Source organism: Thermobia domestica, chromosome 1 (genome assembly GCF_964235325.1).
Source record: "Thermobia domestica chromosome 1, izTheDome1.hap1.1, whole genome shotgun sequence".
Classification (NCBI taxonomy): Eukaryota; Metazoa; Arthropoda; class Insecta; order Zygentoma; family Lepismatidae; genus Thermobia; species Thermobia domestica.
Genome location: NC_137454.1, coordinates 384368543 through 384387100, shown reverse-complemented (window position 1 = coordinate 384387100; position 18558 = coordinate 384368543). Strand labels below are relative to the sequence as shown.

Sequence of the window (18558 nt, the reverse complement as noted above, 5' to 3'; positions counted from 1 at the left end):
CACATCTCAACTCACAAGTCAGAATCGATTTCCGATTCATAGCTCTGAGAGCTACTAATATTACTTTTTGTTCACTCAGGGAGGATTGCTCTGCTACAGACAATCGACATCCCCTTGAAGTCCGTATTGTTGACTCAAGTGGGAGCCCGTGGCCTTCATCATCTATTTTGTGGAGGGCTAGAGATCGCACTGACCGACATCTCCGCGAGGACGTATTGCTGCCTCAAGTGAGAGCCACAGTGGGCTTCCCCTAGCACCTCATCTCATTGCATTTTCTCTCATCTTCATTGTCAGAGTCGTCTAACATCTCAAGGGATGGCATCAGGTGGCCATCCGGGACTACCGCCGTTACCTCCGGGTCCGTCTATCGAACCTACCTCGGTGGGTAAGGGGGCCGACCGCAGACAGCAAACTACATCTCAAGGCAAGAATACTGGTAGATCCCCCTCTCGTACACCGGATAAAGCCAACAGCACTTCTCATCAACCACCGACTAAACGCCATCATACTGTAAGTGATTCTGAACAATCTGTCAGTTCAATGAATTTAGACGACGACAAAGAATTTCCATCTCTCCAGGATACCACTAAACCGTGTCTGTACTCATTTCTTCTCACCAATTTTGACACAAAGTTTGAAAATACAAAACTAGCTTTCCAACAGCTTCTAAAATATCCGCCACGCGCTTCTGTAGCACAGATAGTTCGCACTCGCAACGGAATCATTTTCAAATCTTACGATTCTAACTTCTTAACTACTGTGCGCAATAAGTGCAGTTTTGAAATCTTTGGAAAGCACGCAAATATGAAGCGACTCGAACCTAAGGCATTTCGACAAGCACCGCCACCATGCAAAACACCGGCGCTCTCGGTTGTCATTAGAGGGGTTGACCCTTCTCTAACAGAAGACGAAGTCATGGAAGAGCTCACTCTTGAGGGACACTCCATTCTAAAGTGCCTTCGTATTAAAAATGACCAAGGAGCTACCTACATGGTACGAGTATTGACAAATTCACAAACCACTATTGATGATCTCCTCACTCATGGTGCCCTCATCTACAAAAAGAAACATCGAGTTGAGCCATCAAAGTCGCCGCCACCTTTACCATTGAGGTGTGAGCGCTGCCAAGCATACAACTCACATCCAACATCGCAATGCACCCAGCCGAGCAAGTGTGGGTACTGCAGCGGAAACCACGAAACGAAAGCTTGCACTAACCTAACGAAGCCACCTCAATGCTCTACGTGTCCGGAACAACACCCCACATATAGTTATCGTTGCAAAGCAAGGCCAACGGCCGAACCTTTGAATCCGGAGCTCACTGTTCCGTTGCGACCCGTCTTACCAGAAGTTCAACAACATGTAGCACCACAACCTCTTGGTGAATCAATTTCCGTACAGCAACTCCTTTCATTCTTTACCATCGCTCTGCAAAACATTCACCCGTTTCTACGTCAGCATATTCTCCAGGTGGTCAATCATGCAGCCCGCATTATCTTTAAATATTCTTTTCAAGCTACTTACTCTGGACCTCATGTTTATTTTCACGCCACCCCTCTTGAGGATTTACATGTCTCCTCCGCCACTTCCAACACTACTGCTGCACCTTAATCATGGGTATTTCTTTACTGTTTCTTAATATTCGATCACTTACTTCCCAGTACACTCTCTTCGAACAGCTACTTCTCGAAGAAACTATTCAGGCCTTCCTTCTGAACGAAACTCTTCTTACCCCGTCTATGACGTTCAGGATACCCCTATACACCCTACTCCGTTCTGATTCTACCATCGCAGCACGCCGAGCAAATGGGGGAGTAGCCATTGGCTTCCATCCTTCGATAAGTCACCGCCAATATCATCCTGCATTGACTAATGTTCCAGAGTATCTCATTACTAGGCTGTACTTCCACTCCCTTTACGTTACCGTAGCTACCATATATGTACGCCCTGGACACCCCATCCCACACTCATTCTTTCTCTACATCTCCAATCACTTTAAATACTATATCATCATGGCCGACATCAATATTCACAGCCGTCCGGATAATCAGAAACAAAGCTTCCTTGACTTCATTACTACTCATACCACCGGTCATATTTTTGATATACCTAAAGCAACCAGACCCATCACAAATACCACACCTGACGTAGTTATTTCTTCTAGCAATCTCTTCCAGCGCTGCACTCTCGAAGTTCTCGATTCTATAGGTAGTGATCACCTTCCCATAAAACTTCATATCGATCAACCACAGGCTCCTACTCTTCGTTTGCTACCTGAACCTCGTCGCGTTCCACGATTTGATCAAGCAAAGTGGGATGATTATCGCACTACTATTGCTGAAGATTTGGTAACCATCAAGCCTCCTACTACCGAAGATGATCTCTACGCACGGGTCTCTGAAATCACTCACTCCATTCATCACGCTTCTGACCTTCATATACCCACAACTGAAATCTCCAGGTACCAACCACGTTTACCGCCAAACTACCTACCTCTCGTACATCGTTCTCGCGAATTCTTTCGTGAATATCAGCGCACTGGTAACCTCGAAGCTCTTCGTCATCATCGCCAACTCCAGCGCACTGTGCGTAATTACGTCAAGGCACATAAGCTTCGCAACTGGGTAAAGACGTATAACAACTTAGCCGAAACTTCACACCCCACTAAGTATTGGAAGCGATTTAATATGTTAACTGGGAAGCTTACTCGCACACCATATCCGCTGTTAGCTAATAACCAACCATTACACACAGATGAGGAGAAAGCAAACGCCTTTGCAGACCACCTGCAGACTACCTTCACCCCGTTTTCACCTGATTTTGTTCAAAGACATCCTACTGATCGCCTGAATTTATCATCTCCATATCTACAACCCAGTGCAGCACACATTCTTCCAGACGACAATCCTCTCACAGTTCCGATTTCTACATCTGATATCGCCACCGTCGTAAATCGCAAGCGCAACACAGCTCCTGGCATCGACCGGATAACCTATCGTCATATCAAAGAGGCTCCTTATTGTCTTCTTCTGCTTCTTTCATATATCTACTCTTTTATTCTTCGGACCGGCTACATCCCTTGTGACTGGAAGACTTCTTCCACTCTCATGTTTCTTAAGTTCAACAAACCTCCAGATTCTGTTGCTTCTTACCGTCCAATACAGTTAACCTCCGTATTTAGCAAAATTCTTGAGCGCATCATTGTCATCAGACTACATCACCATCTTTCTCAACATAATCTCTTGCCTGTACACCAAGCTGGTTTCCGACCTAATTTCAGCATCAATGATCAATTGCTCAGACTTCTCAACCTAATCACGAATCATTATAACATTGCTCGGCCTTCATGCCTCATTCTTTTTGACCTAGAGAAGGCTTTTGATAAAGTGTGGCATTTAGCCCTCATGTTTAAACTTCATCGTTTTAGGCTTCCACTCTGCTACCTCCGTTTCATATTCCATTTTCTTTCTAACCGTCTATCTTATGTTACCATCAATAGTTCCTCATCACATCCGATCTTTATCCATTCTGGTATACCTCAAGGCTCCGCTCTCTCGCCTCTTCTATACCTTCTGTTTGTAGCTGATATGCCAACCCTTCCTCCCAATGTTCATATTTTTCAATATGCAGATGACACTGCCTTTCTTTGCACAGCCAGAACTATTCAACAAATCAATTCCGCACTCCGCCTAGCAATAGACTCTTTTCTCCGATGGTGTGCTAAGTGGCGCCTTCATATTAACTCGACTAAGACTCAAGCTATCGTCTTCATACCACCTCGAAAACGTTCTCGAGTTCAGAAAAACCCCAATCTACTTAATCTAGAGGTTCACGGCACACGAATATCACCTACTAAACAGGTTACCTATCTTGGTATCATAATCGATCATCACTTAACTTGGCGGCCGCATCTTCACGCAATCATTCGTAAAGCGTATGCTCGGCTCAATTTACTAAAACGTCTAGTTGGTACCACATGGGGATTGCAACCCACTACAATCCTTAATACGTATAAGGTATTCTTACATCCAGTTCTAACTTATGGTCATCCCGCTTGGGTTGCTGCACTACCTTTTTTCTATCAGAAATTACAAGTTCTTGAAAGGCACGCATTCCGTCTGGCTTATAGGATCAAGCTTCCCAGTCCGACACAGGAGCTTTACGACCGTATCTCTTTTCCTACCATTCTCCGTCATCTTGAACAGTTGCGACTAAAGTTCATCACAAACCGGTTTCAGCAACGTCATCCACTACTTCTAGATACTATGGATGCCGACCGCCACTATGATTTAGGATATCAATTTTCTACTTGCCCTCTATCCCTACTCTTCTCTTTATATCTCAAAACCATTCCACCAGACCATCCAGATCATTTTGTCGCTTCAGCTTATTCTTCTGATCACCTTCCATTTCATATATCGCCTACATATGCTGCACCGTAACCTATTGTGCTAACAGGGCTCCACTTGTCCACATTACTGTCCAGAGCAGCCCCTGGACAAGAAGATAATCTGCATTCGTCTCACTAACATATCCTTGTGTTGTCCTGTCATATGCACTTCATTGTCATTTTTTTTTTTCCTGTCCTCATGATTATGAACAAAGTTCATAATGTCCAATGAAATTGAATAAAATGCAATAAAAGCAATAAACTGAAATTATGATCTAAATAAAATAAATGATTCTTTCCGCTTACTCTTACTTCCCATAGACCACCTCCAATATCCTCCCTTCCCCAGTCTCTGCACTCCTCACTCCGGATAGAAGGCGTAACCCTCGCAAGGGGGCTAGCCTTCGGCTAGCAAAAAAAAAACATCTCATTACTTCTGTTATATTTAACGACATCTTACTTACTTATTTATTTTTTTTTATTTTTAGAAAGAAGGATTAGTTGTAGTCGTTTCGGCGATTCCTAATTCCTCCTTGGTGAAGTGGGATTGTGTGCTAGTATAAAATTGTTACCAGCTCCATTGTTGTTAGATGGCTGGAAATTCTGCCAACTTTTATTCCTTTCCGTCTTTTTGACTCTTTGTCTTCATCTCTTTGTACATGGAATAATACAAGGATTAAAACTTAAAAGCGTTTTTGAAGGTCAAAAGAACCAGAACAGCAAGTAAGGTTTACAAACCGACTTAAATGGAACTGATTGTTAATCGCGCCAATATCCATTTTCTGCGAGAAAAAAGGAGGGAGGGAAGGTTTATGGCCTTTGCTTCAGGGGGGCAGGAGGGGGCAATTGCCCCCCCCCAAGTGTTTGAAGAATACATATACGTTAATCGATTGTGTAAATATACTACTACAAAACGTGAAAATCTTATGAAGGAAGTGCTCTTGCCCCCCTTTTCCATTTCATAAATGTTTTTAAACATCCTACTTTTTCGTGACACTTGAATGTTTTCTGTCAAAATAAGGTTGCGGATTAAAGGGGCGGCATGTGAAAGTACCGCCCAGGGCGGCAAAACTGCTAGCGCCGGCCCTGTAGCCAGTGAAGAGGAAATTTGACAGTATAAGGGTCCAATATTTTCTACAAAACGAAGATAGTAGTTCTGATTCTGACCAAGGTGCATTTTTGCTTAGAAATTCTCAAAACATATTTATGAAATATGAACAAGAATTGCCTCAAGAAAGAAATCTTATGAAAGATAAGTTTCATTCAAGACACTTGTTGAATGTTGATTCAGCATCTATGAAGACAGACCTTAACGATTTTCGATGCCATCCTATTTTATGGAGGCCACAAATCTTGAGATCTTACCTTTCACGTGTGTAGGTGAAGTATTAGGCCTATGTGAGTATTAGAGTGAAGTGTTAGGCCTATGTGAAACCAATATACGATGTGATCATAGAAGTGTCACACAGTTATACTACACGCAAGGCATGCATTTTTTATAGGGATGGAAAAACAACCTCCCTGTTTGTTCCAGAACCGATTCAGGAACTGAGAACCCATGATAAAGCTAGGACCAATTCCAAAACCGGTCTCTGTTCTGTTGAATTTAAGAACCACTCTCAGAACCGGTTCTAGTCTTTTGTTAACTTAAGAAACCGCTCTCACAACCGGTTCTATTGGTTTCTGAACCTTAAGAACCGGTTCAACATATTTCCTTCGTTTCAGAACTGCTCTCAAAACCGGTTCTGCGTTTTGACTATGGTTCAGGAACCGGTTCAAGAACCTGTTTTGTTTATTACGAAGTGGTTGTGAAACCGGTTCTGGAATATGAAGGAAAGACCAGAACCGATTCTGAGATATCAAGAAATTACAGAGATCGGTTCTTGTGTTAGTATTTTATGTAAAGTAAAATTGGACCCAATTTCTAAAAGTAAGACAAATCTAGAATTGGTTCTGATGCTCTTTCTGAGAAGTCAGAAGAAGAAAGGACCGATGTTTGTACCGGATCTGAAAAATGAAACACAAGATTGGTTCTGCGACAGTCGGTATCGGTCTGTAAATACCGTACGAGAACAAGAAAGATATACCTGGAACGTCTCATGGACATCCTTTTACGCCGTAGCGTACATGGGATATCCTCGGGACATCATCAGGATATTCTCTGCTATTAGATCGACATATTTGAGAAATGTTAATGAAAATGCAATGAAAAACATTTCAATATGTGTATTTGTTTCATACGACTGCAGTGGTTTTGACTGTGCGATATGTCGATATATCGATATCGTCGATATCGATATCATCTTATATCGATAATCGATATCGCAAAAATATCGACGTCGATATATCGATATCGTCGATATTCGATATCGATATCCGATATTGTCGATATTCGATATCGATATCCGATATCGTCGATATTCGATATCGATATCCGATATCGTCGATATTCGATATCGTCAATATCGATATTCGATATTGGTGTTACACACTTCCTCGAAAAAACTGCGGCGGTTTTTGCTTTATATATAACGCTTTTTGGCTCGCGATTGTAGCTGCATTTGCATTTCTTAACCGAATGAAACCAAACTGCACGATACTTGTATGAGGCAGAAAAACGCCCCGTTTCATGAGTCAAATTAATGTAGGGCTTGGGGACTATGCTTCCCAACATTCCATGTTAATATTTAATTTTCTCTTTTGACTTCATTTAACAGAATGAAGCCAAATTTAAAGAGGATTAGTATGGGTTAAAAATTTGGTTTCTTTTGAAGATAGTCCAAATCGGCGGCGGCGGGATAGGGATGTTTCTACGTCTACTTAATCCACCTAAATATTGTGTATTTAACTTATATTATCGACTACACTTCTTCACCGAATCAAACCAAACTTTGTGCAAAAATTTTATTGGGCAGAAATGATGTTCCTTTCGAAGATAAAGCCAAAACCAGTGCAGAGCCGGGGAGCTATGCCCTCCAAAATATTTCTCATCATTAACATGGCTGCATTCCTTAGCCAAGTCAACTTGATATCCTCACTACAATTAATGTTTGTGCTGTATTGCCATTACGAGTGAAAAATCAAATGCCTGTGCTAAAATTTGCTTAAATCTAAACAGACAGGGAAACAAGAATTTACTAGTTTTTTGTGCAAAGTAGTAATTTTCCGTTTATTTGTATGTGGTTACTAGATGCAAGTTGAGCCACATAACTCAGCCCACTAAAACAAACAAAAGCCTCCATTCTGTTATTTCACTACACAGACCTACATATTCTGTTTAGGTAGTATTAACACTTCCCTATTTCTTTGGATTTGCTTAAGTATTAGAATATGCATTATTAGGTGCACTGTTATTAGGAATGACTTAGAACCTTTCTAAATTGATTTCATAAGCAGAACTGAATAATGGTATAAGACGTAAGGTTTAGTCTAAATTTAATAAAAACATGAACACTTTTAGATATGAGTTTACACAAAACCAATAACAAGAAACCGCTTAAGTTCAGAGACGTGGGAGATGTCACGTCTTTGCTTAAAGCTCTTTAATACAAAAAGATGATCAATTTAATAATAACATGAAAGAAATCTCGATTGACCGCGTGCTTTTTCTTAATTGGATATTAAAATAGAGTCCAAGTGTTAAATCTGTAAAGCCAATGGATTAACTTAGAAGAACACGAACACACACATCACACATACAGAGAAAAATGAACAATAAATGCCTTGTTTAGAAATATGCCTATTAGCACTGAGTATTCAACTAGAAATGTATGATGCATTGAAGTTCATGACACTGCTATTTAGGAACGAGCTCTTTTGTCCATGGAAAGAAAATCAGTTGTTTCGCATGTTCTGCACTAACTGTAAGTGAAGTATGAGCATCAGTTACGATATTGCATCCACAACTAAATACTCTTTCCGATAGAACGCTGGTACCTACACACAGGGCCGGCGCTAGAAGTTTTGCCGCCCTGGGCGGTACTTTCACATGCCGCCCCTTTATTATATTCTTTCTCAAATTTTGCCGCCCATGTATACTTTTCTTTTTTCAAATTTTGCCGCCCATCAGACTTGCCGCCCTGGGCGATGGCACGGCTCGAATCCCCCCCCCTTCGCGCCGGCCCTGCCTACACAAAAATTTACGAGCCAGAAGATCTAATTTTGGAAATTCACTGTCATGAGATTTCCTCCAGTGAAGGAGGTTTGCTCCCATATCTGTAGGTAGTGGTGCTATTCTAATTTTTGGTGACTGGTTATATACATACATATATATATATATATATATATATATATATATATATATATATATATATATATATATATATATATATACAGTGGCGGATCCAGGATATGATCAAGGGAGGGGCTAAACCATAATTTGCCGTTTTATCCAGTGTAAAGCTGAATTGAAGCCCATTTTATCCAGTGTAAACCTGAGCGTCAAGGGGGGGGGCTATAGCCCCTTAGCCCCCCCCCTTAGATCCGCCCTTGTATATATATATATGAGAGAGAGAGATAGTAGATGGATACATAGAAAGATACCTCTCTCCGGTGGCATAACTAAGGGCTTGGGGGCCACCCCGTAGACAATGTGGAATGGGGCTCCATTTCTACGTTCTACATCACAATTTGGGGGCCCCGTGATGGTCTGGGCCCCCCGTAATGCGGGGTCTGCGGGGCCCTTATTTACGTCTCTCTGTCTCTCTCCCTCTCTCTTAGGAAGCAAATCATACAAGATAGACAAAGACAAATTTTTCACTGGATGCCACAAGTGACAAGTAGAGACCTACACAGCAACCCAATATAAGGTGTTGTGACGAAATTAGGTAGCACTGCGAATATCTTGGAAACGAATTATCCAAAATAGATGTTTGTCAAGAAGTATTGGAAACACCTTAACCCAGCAATGGATCAACAATTATTGATAATGGTATGTATGCGTTTCAGATGTAAATAACCCTCACCACTGCACTCATGTGATCCCAGTTTTCATTCTTGATATCTAACCAGCCCATTTGAAATTAAGAAAAAATCGCTTATACCTTATTCTGAGAGATCATATATCTAACCCTGTAGCTGTAAGAATTTCTAAGAACAAAGCTAAACAAACTGAAACTTGCTCGTTCTTGGGTATAACTGAATAAAATTTACTGTTATGCCTGGGTATAACAAACGATTAAGCAAACTCGAAATATATTAACAACCGGTTCTAGCGAACCGGTTGAATAGCACCACTGTCTCTAGATGGCACTGAAAGATATGCATCGATTTCCTGTTGCAATGAGGCATCAAATGATTAGCACAAAAGAGAAACGGGGATTCCCCGATTTTGCTTTTGTTGATCGGGTACGTCATTCGTCCATATCTGAAATGAAATGAAATCTTTGAGTTTTATGTCCCACGGTTATGTCGGCTAGGCTAAAAGAGACAGTGATAATGAGAAATGAATGAAAATGGTGAAATGAAGAAAGTGGAAGGAAACGGGAGAACCCCGAGGAAACCCACGCAACGGTGTTTGTCCACCACAAAGTTCACTTGGCAAGAGCAGGGTTTGAACCCGGGACCTCATGCACCAGAGATGAACGCTCTACCACTGAGCCACCACGGCCTCTATCGTCCATATCTGGATCAAGTATTGTTTGTGCGTGAGCTTAAAATACAACACACGCACGTGTTATGCTATAGAAAGAACTTCTCTCTCTCTCTCAAACGCATACCGCCACAAGTGCACATTCACAAATGCATATACATGAAATAAACACGTACACACAAATCATCATCATCATAGGTATTCGGCCTTTATTGGCAGGTCACTTGCGGCAGCTGAGAATCTTCCAAGCTCCACGGTCCTCCGCTAACCTTTTCGTCTTCGCGTATGATCTTTCTGTTTTAATATCATCCATTAATTGTAGTCTCCTTCGCCCCCTCCCTCTCTTTCCCGACGCCATACCCTCTAGGACGTCCCTCATGATACAATCTCTTCTTAGGCAATGTCCCAACCAGTTTCTCTTCCTCTTCCTAATAATATCTAAAAGTATCTAAATTATCTATATAAAATCTAAATCTAAACTAAAATCTAAAAATATCTAAAATAAATCAATAAATACACACAAATAAAACACGCATATTCTATGTCACCGTGTTTCACTCTCATTATTTCCGCAATGATGACCAATATGATAACTGAGAAAGACAATTGAATGAATATTTTTATGAACTTTTTCGGAGAAAAGAGTGGTGGGTTAGAAGGAACACAAGTCTGTTTTCTGTGACTAACAAGTATTCTGAGATATCCCCCATTGAAACGTTCTGAGACCAGATTGTTTATATCAACATGAATGAAATGAAATAAAATCTTTGAGTTTTACGTCCCACGATTAAGTCGGTTAGGCTAAAGGAGACAGTGATTATGAGAAATGAATGAAATGGTGGAATGAAGAAAGTGGGAGGAAACGAGAGAACCCCGAGAAAATCCACGCACACGGTGTTTGTCCACCACAAAGTTCACTTGGCGGGGGCTGGGATCGAACCCGGAACCCCAAGCACCAGAGGTAAATGCTCTACCACCGAGCCACCGCGGCCCTCATCAACATGAATATTCAAGACCAATCAATATGGTGAATATCCATATTTGATGTTGTCGATATCAATATTCGATATTGTCGATATCGATATTCGATATTATCGATATCGATATTCGATATTGTCGATATCGATATTCGATATTGTCGATATCGATATCCGATATTGTCGATATCGATATCGATATTGTCGATATCGATATATCTATTCGATATCGATATCAGAAAAATATCGAATGTCGATATCGAAATTTCGATATCGCACAGCCCTAGTTTTGATTTCATTGTGTGTGTGTGTGTGTGTGTGTGTAGTCGAGAAGTTGAAGCCCATCAAAAGGCGAAAATATTGAAGGTAAGGGAAGAATACAACGCGTCGACCAAGTAAGCTTCAATCATGTAGGGTTACCAAGTCCTACCAAATCTTTCCGTTATTTTATTGATGGTGAATGATATTTGTTTCTTGTGCAACCAAACAGGTTGATCAATTGACTGCACACATTTTTCAAACATGCTTGTCATCAGCGGTAATCAGAGTCAATGCTACCTTGCGTTGTTTTTTCAACCAAAAGTTGTTTCCTCTGTAGGCAATGATGGAATTATTTATTTATTTATTCCATTGTTTAGTTTCTTAATTATTCCCTCAGTCGACTATATAACTCCAGTTATAGAGTTATAGAGTAGTAAGGCGTAAAGTTTACGTTTACATACAAATACATATATGAGACATTTGTGTGCAGTAGGATAATATAGTGGTTGTAATTAAAATACATGCATTAGCTTACTATATATTATTATGTGATACTATAAAATTAATGCTATAGAATAGAACAAACTAAGATTAGTGGAAAATATATGAAATACCGTAATAAACAAATATTAGATTCACAATACTATCGAAAAAGCAAAGTACAGTAATTTGAGAAAGGTGAATTTCAGGGGTATAGAAGCAAAACCTGCCAAATCCAAATTTCGACAAATTGAGTTTTTCATTGCGGTTTATAGGTCTGTGAAGTTGACCTACCCAAATTAGCTTACCCACTTTTATCTACATGAGCCGTTAGTTCCTCGTTAGTTCTTACTAAAGTTACGTTAGTGCCGCGATTTTAAAGAAATTATACACAAAAACCAAGGGGTAGGCCCAACAAGCTTTCCTACAATTTTCGGCATAAATCGTTAATTCCTCGTTAGTTCCTGTCGGTTCTTACAAAAGTTCCGTTAGTTCCGCGATTTTATACAAATTAGAGCATAAATATAATTTATGGATAGGCTAGCTTCACATGTGAAGTTTGGGTCAATAAATTTTCCCAGATTTCTCGACATGAATCGTTAGTTTACGTTAGTTCCTACAAAAAGTTCCGCTAACGTGAGTTTTGTAAGAAATAACGGCAACTAAAAAGAACTAACGATTCATATAAACTGATTCGGTATGCCAAGTTCACATGTAAACTTAGCGTACCCATCAACCCTTTGAGTTCCAGTGACATCCATGTGCATGTCATAAAATGCTACAGCACGCACATAGGAAAATGACATCTGGAACGCAAAGGGTTAATTTTTTTTGTTTTACATAGAATTTGTATAAAATCGCGGAACTAATGTAACTTTAATAAGATCTAACGAAGAACTAGCGACTCATATCTAGAAACCTGCGTAAGTTTCTGTGGTACGCCAACATGTGAAGTTAGTGTACCCACCAATGTTTATTTATACTCTAATATGTATACAATCTTGGAACTAACGGAACTTTGTTAAGAACTAAAGGGAATTATAGAAGAACTAACGAATCACGTAGTAAAATGTATTTAAGCTGCTTGGGCACGCAAGCTTAACATATCAAGTCAGCCTACCCACCAACTTTACTTATACTCTAATTTGTATAAAATAGCGAAATTGACAGAACGTTTTGTAAGAACTAACGTGAACTAACGAGGAACTAACGATTCATGTCGAGAAATTTGGGAAAACTTGTTGACCCAAACTTCACATGTGAAGCTAGCCTATCCATAAATTATATTTATGATCTAATTTGTACAAAATAGCGGAACTAACAGAACTTTAGTGAAAACTAATGGGAACTAACGAGAAACTAACGATTCATGTCGAAAAATGTGGGAAGGCTTGTTGGGTACACCAACTTCACATGTGAAGTTAACCTACCCACACATTTTTATTTATGTTTTAATTTGTATAAAATCGAGAAACTAACGAAACGTTAGTAAGATCTAATGTGAACTAACGAGGAACTAACGATTGATGTCGAACAATCTGAGAAAGCTTGTTGGCTACGCCAACTTCACATGTGAAGTTAGCCTACGCACACATTTTTATTCATTGTTTAATTTGTATAAAATCGTGGAACTAACGAAACGTTTGTAAGAACCAACGGGAAGTAACGAGGAATTAACGTTCCGTGTCGAAAAATGTGGCAAAGCTTGTTGGATACGCCAACTTCACATGTGAAGTTAGCCTAACCACATATTTTCGATTATGCTCTAATTTGTATAAAATCGCGGAAATAATGGAACTTTTGTAACAACTAACGGGAACTAACGATTCATGTCGAAAAATGTGGGAAAGCTTGTTGGATACGTCAACTTCACATGTGAAGTTAGCCTAGCCACAAATTTTTGTTTATGATTTAATTTGTACAAAATTGCGGAACTAACGTACCTTTAGTAAGAACTAACGAGAAACTAACGATTTATGCCGAAAAATGTGGGAAACTTGTTGGGTACGCCAACTTCACATGTGAAGTTGGCCTACCCGGTTCATGTAGATAAAAGTGGGTAAGCTAATTTGGGTAGGCCAACTTCACAGACCTGCAGTTTATCGCTCGTTGGGAAGTGAACCAAATCCCAAAACGCTGATTACTAAATCTTAAAATTTCCTATAGAAATTCAGTAGTAAAGTCGATCTTTAGAAGCAAAATTTGCTATATCCATGCGTAAATGTCTTTTATTTTAAAGCAAAGAATCCTACATCCACCAATCAATCACAATGAATGGATTGAGCATCTTTTGCTTCTGAATGCACGTATGTCTATTTTTAGTGTTCACTGTGCTTGACTTAGTGCAGTTTGGAACAGGCACTATAATATTAAAGTAGTACCGGTATCTGTATGAATATGGTAAGGGGTGTAATAAGATTGCTTCAACAGTCATCTACGCTTTGAATCACCTAATTAATAGTCCAGAGGGCACAAAGACGGTGCAGGCATTTACAGACAGATGCGGAAGACAAAATAAGAACACAACAATGATAGGAATGCTCACGAAGTGGCTTGTTACCGATGCTCGAAAACGTGTGTCAACTGTGGGAATGTACTTTCCAGTTGCTGGCCATTAATACATTCCTCCAGACAGAGTGTTTAGAAATTTTGACTGATGTCCGTAAAACGCAAGAAATTATTCGTACTGATGATTGTATACGTATGATTAAGAAGTACTCCACTGTAAAGAGACTTGGGAAAGATGCCCCTGTCGAAGATGGGAAACCACTGTACAGTGTAATAATTTTTTTTTAAAAAAAATTAAAACACACACACACACACACACACACACACACACACACACATATATATATATATATATATATATATATATAATAAAAACAAAAAATACTATAATGTTAAAAAACTAAAATTGCAAATATTTTTATATTGTTATTTTGTAGCAATTTAAAAATGTAATTATTAAATAATAAAAAAATAAATATAACAAAAAAATTAGTTTTGGGCGATTACGTATTTTTTTGTATCATTTAAAATCATTTAAAAAAAACAAAGTAATTATAGTGGACCTCAGAGTCCAAAATAATGTAATTTTTCTAATATAAAAAGTACACACACACACACACAAAAAAAAAAAAAAACAGTGGAGGTTCACATTAAAACAAAACAAAACCTTCCAATAATCATAACTTAACAAAATGGGTGGACGACGGAGAACTAAACTCAAATCCTATTTAATATAAATTATATTTTTCATTCACAAAACACCATTATTTTAATAACCCAAATTTTAAATTTTATTTTCCTACAATAAAATTAAGCCTCAAAATTAATAACACTCTCTTTTTATATATAATCATTAAATTAATTTTTATAATTACATATAAATAAAACATTGCATTTCAGCAAAAAAATAATAAAAAATAAAATAAAAAAACATGTTTTATTTTAAATACCATTTAATAACTTATTAAGTTAATAACAAATGGTAACACTCATCCTCTCAATAAAATCTAACCACTATATTACCACATTATTTATATATGGCTCCCAACCACTATATTACCACATTATTTAAACAACAGAAAACAATGAAGGGCGCAGGAAATAATTGTTTGAAGATTTCAAGTTCCAAACGAATCATAATAAAGAAAAAGGCGAACGAGCAACTTCAGAGCAGTGATTTATCTACACCCCCTAGTACCCCTTAAAATTTTCGGACATCCGCGTACTAGGGGGGTGCAATATTTGAGAGATTCATTCTAACTCTGCCTAAAGCTTTCCAGGATTTTGTAGAAAATATTTTAAATGATCTTATCTTTAGGGAGAACAGGAATTTCCGTTCTGCCTAATCTTTAGAGATAGGGAATTATATGCGAGGAGGAAACTTTTAGGGAAATGCAGCACCGAAAAGCTTGACTCCTAGCGTGCATGTATGCAGATCGGAACTCATGGATAAAATGGCTGTAGTAACGAGCGCGGGAACTAAATCCAAGCGATCAAAATGCAAGGAAAATTCTGACGAGGACAAAATCCAAAAGACAAAATCACAGGAGTATATATTGGATGTACCAATGCATACCTTATTTGATATTTTTTCCCTTCAATTGTCATCTATATATACAAAACTGAAAATCACTATATTTGTACTAAATCTCCTGAACCGCCCGACCGATCTCGACCAAATTTGTAACATGGATGAGGTTCGAGGCTAGGCTGGTTTTAAGCTCTTCACTTTGATGGTAGAACTGAGATGGGGGAGGAGGAAGGGGTGTAAAAATAAAAATAAAAAACTTAATAACTCCTGAATCACTCGACCGATCTTGATCAAATTTTCAACATAGATGAGGTTCAGGTGTGGGATCGTTTTTATGATTTAAATTTGCCGGAGCAACGTAGGGGAGGAGAAGGAGGGAGGAATATATAAAAATCAATTTATGTAAGACTAAAAGAAACTATTTTTATAAGTAAATAACTCTTGAACTATCCGACCGAACTCAAATTTTCAAGATACATGAGGTTCGGATCTGGAATCATTCTTGTAATTTCACTTTAACGGTAGATCCTAGGGGAGGGGAAGAGGAGGCGGACGTATAAAAATTAATAAAACCTAATAACTTTTGAACCACCCAACCAATCTCGATCAAATTTTCATCATATATAAGGGTCGGGCCTTGGATTTTTTTTATCGTTTCACTTTGACGAGCCAACGTAGGGGAGGGGAGATATATGTAAAAAAATGACTGCCTTTGTGACTTCATCACTCTTGAATCACCCGACCGATCTCAATCTTTTCAACATACATGAATGAGTTTAGGGGCAGGGATTACTTTAGGCTATTCACTTTGACGATGCAACGTAGGGAAGGAGGAGAGAAATTTAAAAATGATCGATATTAGTGTTAAATCCATAGTTTCCGGGGTCGATGAGAGAAACAGTGACACTTATGATGCTATTTCAATCCAAGTTCAGCCCTGATAGTTTTGGAACCGGAGGGTACAACGTAGGGCAAGGGGATAAACATTTAAAAATGATCAAAAATGGCTAATATTAGTGTCGAATCCATAGTTTTAGAAGTAGCTGAGATGAACAGTGACAATTCTGATGTCGTGTGCCGCTGCAAGGAGGAGGAGTGGGGAGCTATATATAATAATGATCGAAAGTGATCAATATTAGTGTCTAATCCATAGTTTTCGGGATCATTTAGAAAAACAGTGATATTTCCAATTCGGTTTAAATCCAAAATCAGCCCCGCCACTTGGCAAAGGGGAAGAAGGAGCTATGTAAAATGATCGAAAATGGCCACTATCAGTGTCGGATTTATAGTTTTCTTAGATGAACAGTGATACTTTCGATCCCGTTTAAATCCAAATTGAAACCTGCAACTTGGGGGAGGGGGAGGAAGAGATATTTAAAAACTATCGAAAATGACCGATATTACTGCTGAATCCACATTTTTTGGGGTCGCTGAGATGAACGGTGACATTTCCGATGCCATGGCCCGCAACATGGAGAGGGGGAAATATATACACGGGTGGACAAAAAATCTAAAAACACTTCATACAGGACACGTAAGTTTTGTCCTCCACTGTACAACATGTGTTGCCGATCGTATTTTGTTTTCAATGTTTCATGTGAACCTTCCTCTTCCGTGAGCAGTAACCAGTTCACCTGTGAGTGTCGTGGTGTGAAAGCGATGCGGTAAAATGGGCGACCTGACAGACTTCCAAAGAGGCATGATCATTGGTGCCTGTGTGGTTGGAGCTTCAGTGGCAACAGTGGCGAACATTGTGGTTGTATCGAAAGGCGCTGTGTCCAATGTCACGAGGGCATACAAAATTCATGGGCAAACGACGTTCCCGGATGGTGATGGCATCTACCAAGATGATTTGGCACCCTGTCACGCGGCAAAAACGGTGAAATCATGGTTTGAGGAGCATGACCAGGAGCAATCACACCTCTCTTGGGTCTCACAGTCACGAGATCTGAACATCATTGAGCCATTGCGGTCTGAGTTAGAAAGGCGTGTTCGGTCTCATTACCCTCCACCAGCATCCCTTAAGGAACTGGAGCATATTTTAGAGAAACAATGGTACAAAATTCCACACACCACGATTCAGGAGCTGTATCCGTCCATTCCACGTCGGATCCAAGCTGTTTTGGACGCAAAAGAAGACCCCACACCATACTAGGTATGGTTTTCACACTTTTGCAAACGTTTTAGATTTTTTGTTCAACCCCTGTACATGAATATATATATAAATGGTCAGAAATGACCGATATTAGTGTTGAATCTGTAGTTTTTGCGGTTGCCTAGATGGACAGTGATACTTCTGATGCTGTTTAAATCCATTTTCAGCTCCAACACTTGGGGGACGAGGAGGGGTGACATACATTAAAGATTAAAATGATCGAAAATGAGCAATATGAGTATTGGATCCATAATTTTCGGGGTCAGTAAGATGAACATTGATACTTACGATGCGGCATAGATCCGAATTCAGCTATACAACATACAAAGATGTGCATTTAAATTATTTATTTCAACTCAGCGAAGCGGGTAATATACACTAGTATATTGTAAAATGTTATCTGTTATTTTTCAACCGAAATAACTTTTTCTTTCTTTTAAAATGTTGAAAACTCGTAAAATGCGTAAAAATATTATATTAAAAGAGCAGTTTAGCTTTAATTACTTTCACATATACCCATATGAAAAGTACTGGGTATTTCTACTTATTATACCAGTACCTTTAATAGCCCTACATTAGAAATACGTACAGCATATTACAGTAAGACAATTCATTTTAATTGCGAAAAGTAACTGTGATGCTATTTGATTTTTAAAAAGTCATGTT

General features: G+C 39.1%; 1 protein-coding gene across 1 annotated transcript in view; it reads left to right on the top strand.

Moving 5' to 3' along the window:
- The first annotated feature begins 2012 nt into the window (after positions 1-2012).
- Positions 2013-18558, top strand: part of LOC145682782 (uncharacterized) — a 190914-nt gene continuing 174368 nt past the window's right edge. Inside the window, exon 1 of the mRNA XM_081754160.1 lies at positions 2013-2976. Coding sequence (XP_081610286.1) covers positions 2013-2976 — 964 coding nt within the window. The remainder of the gene's footprint in view (positions 2977-18558) is intronic.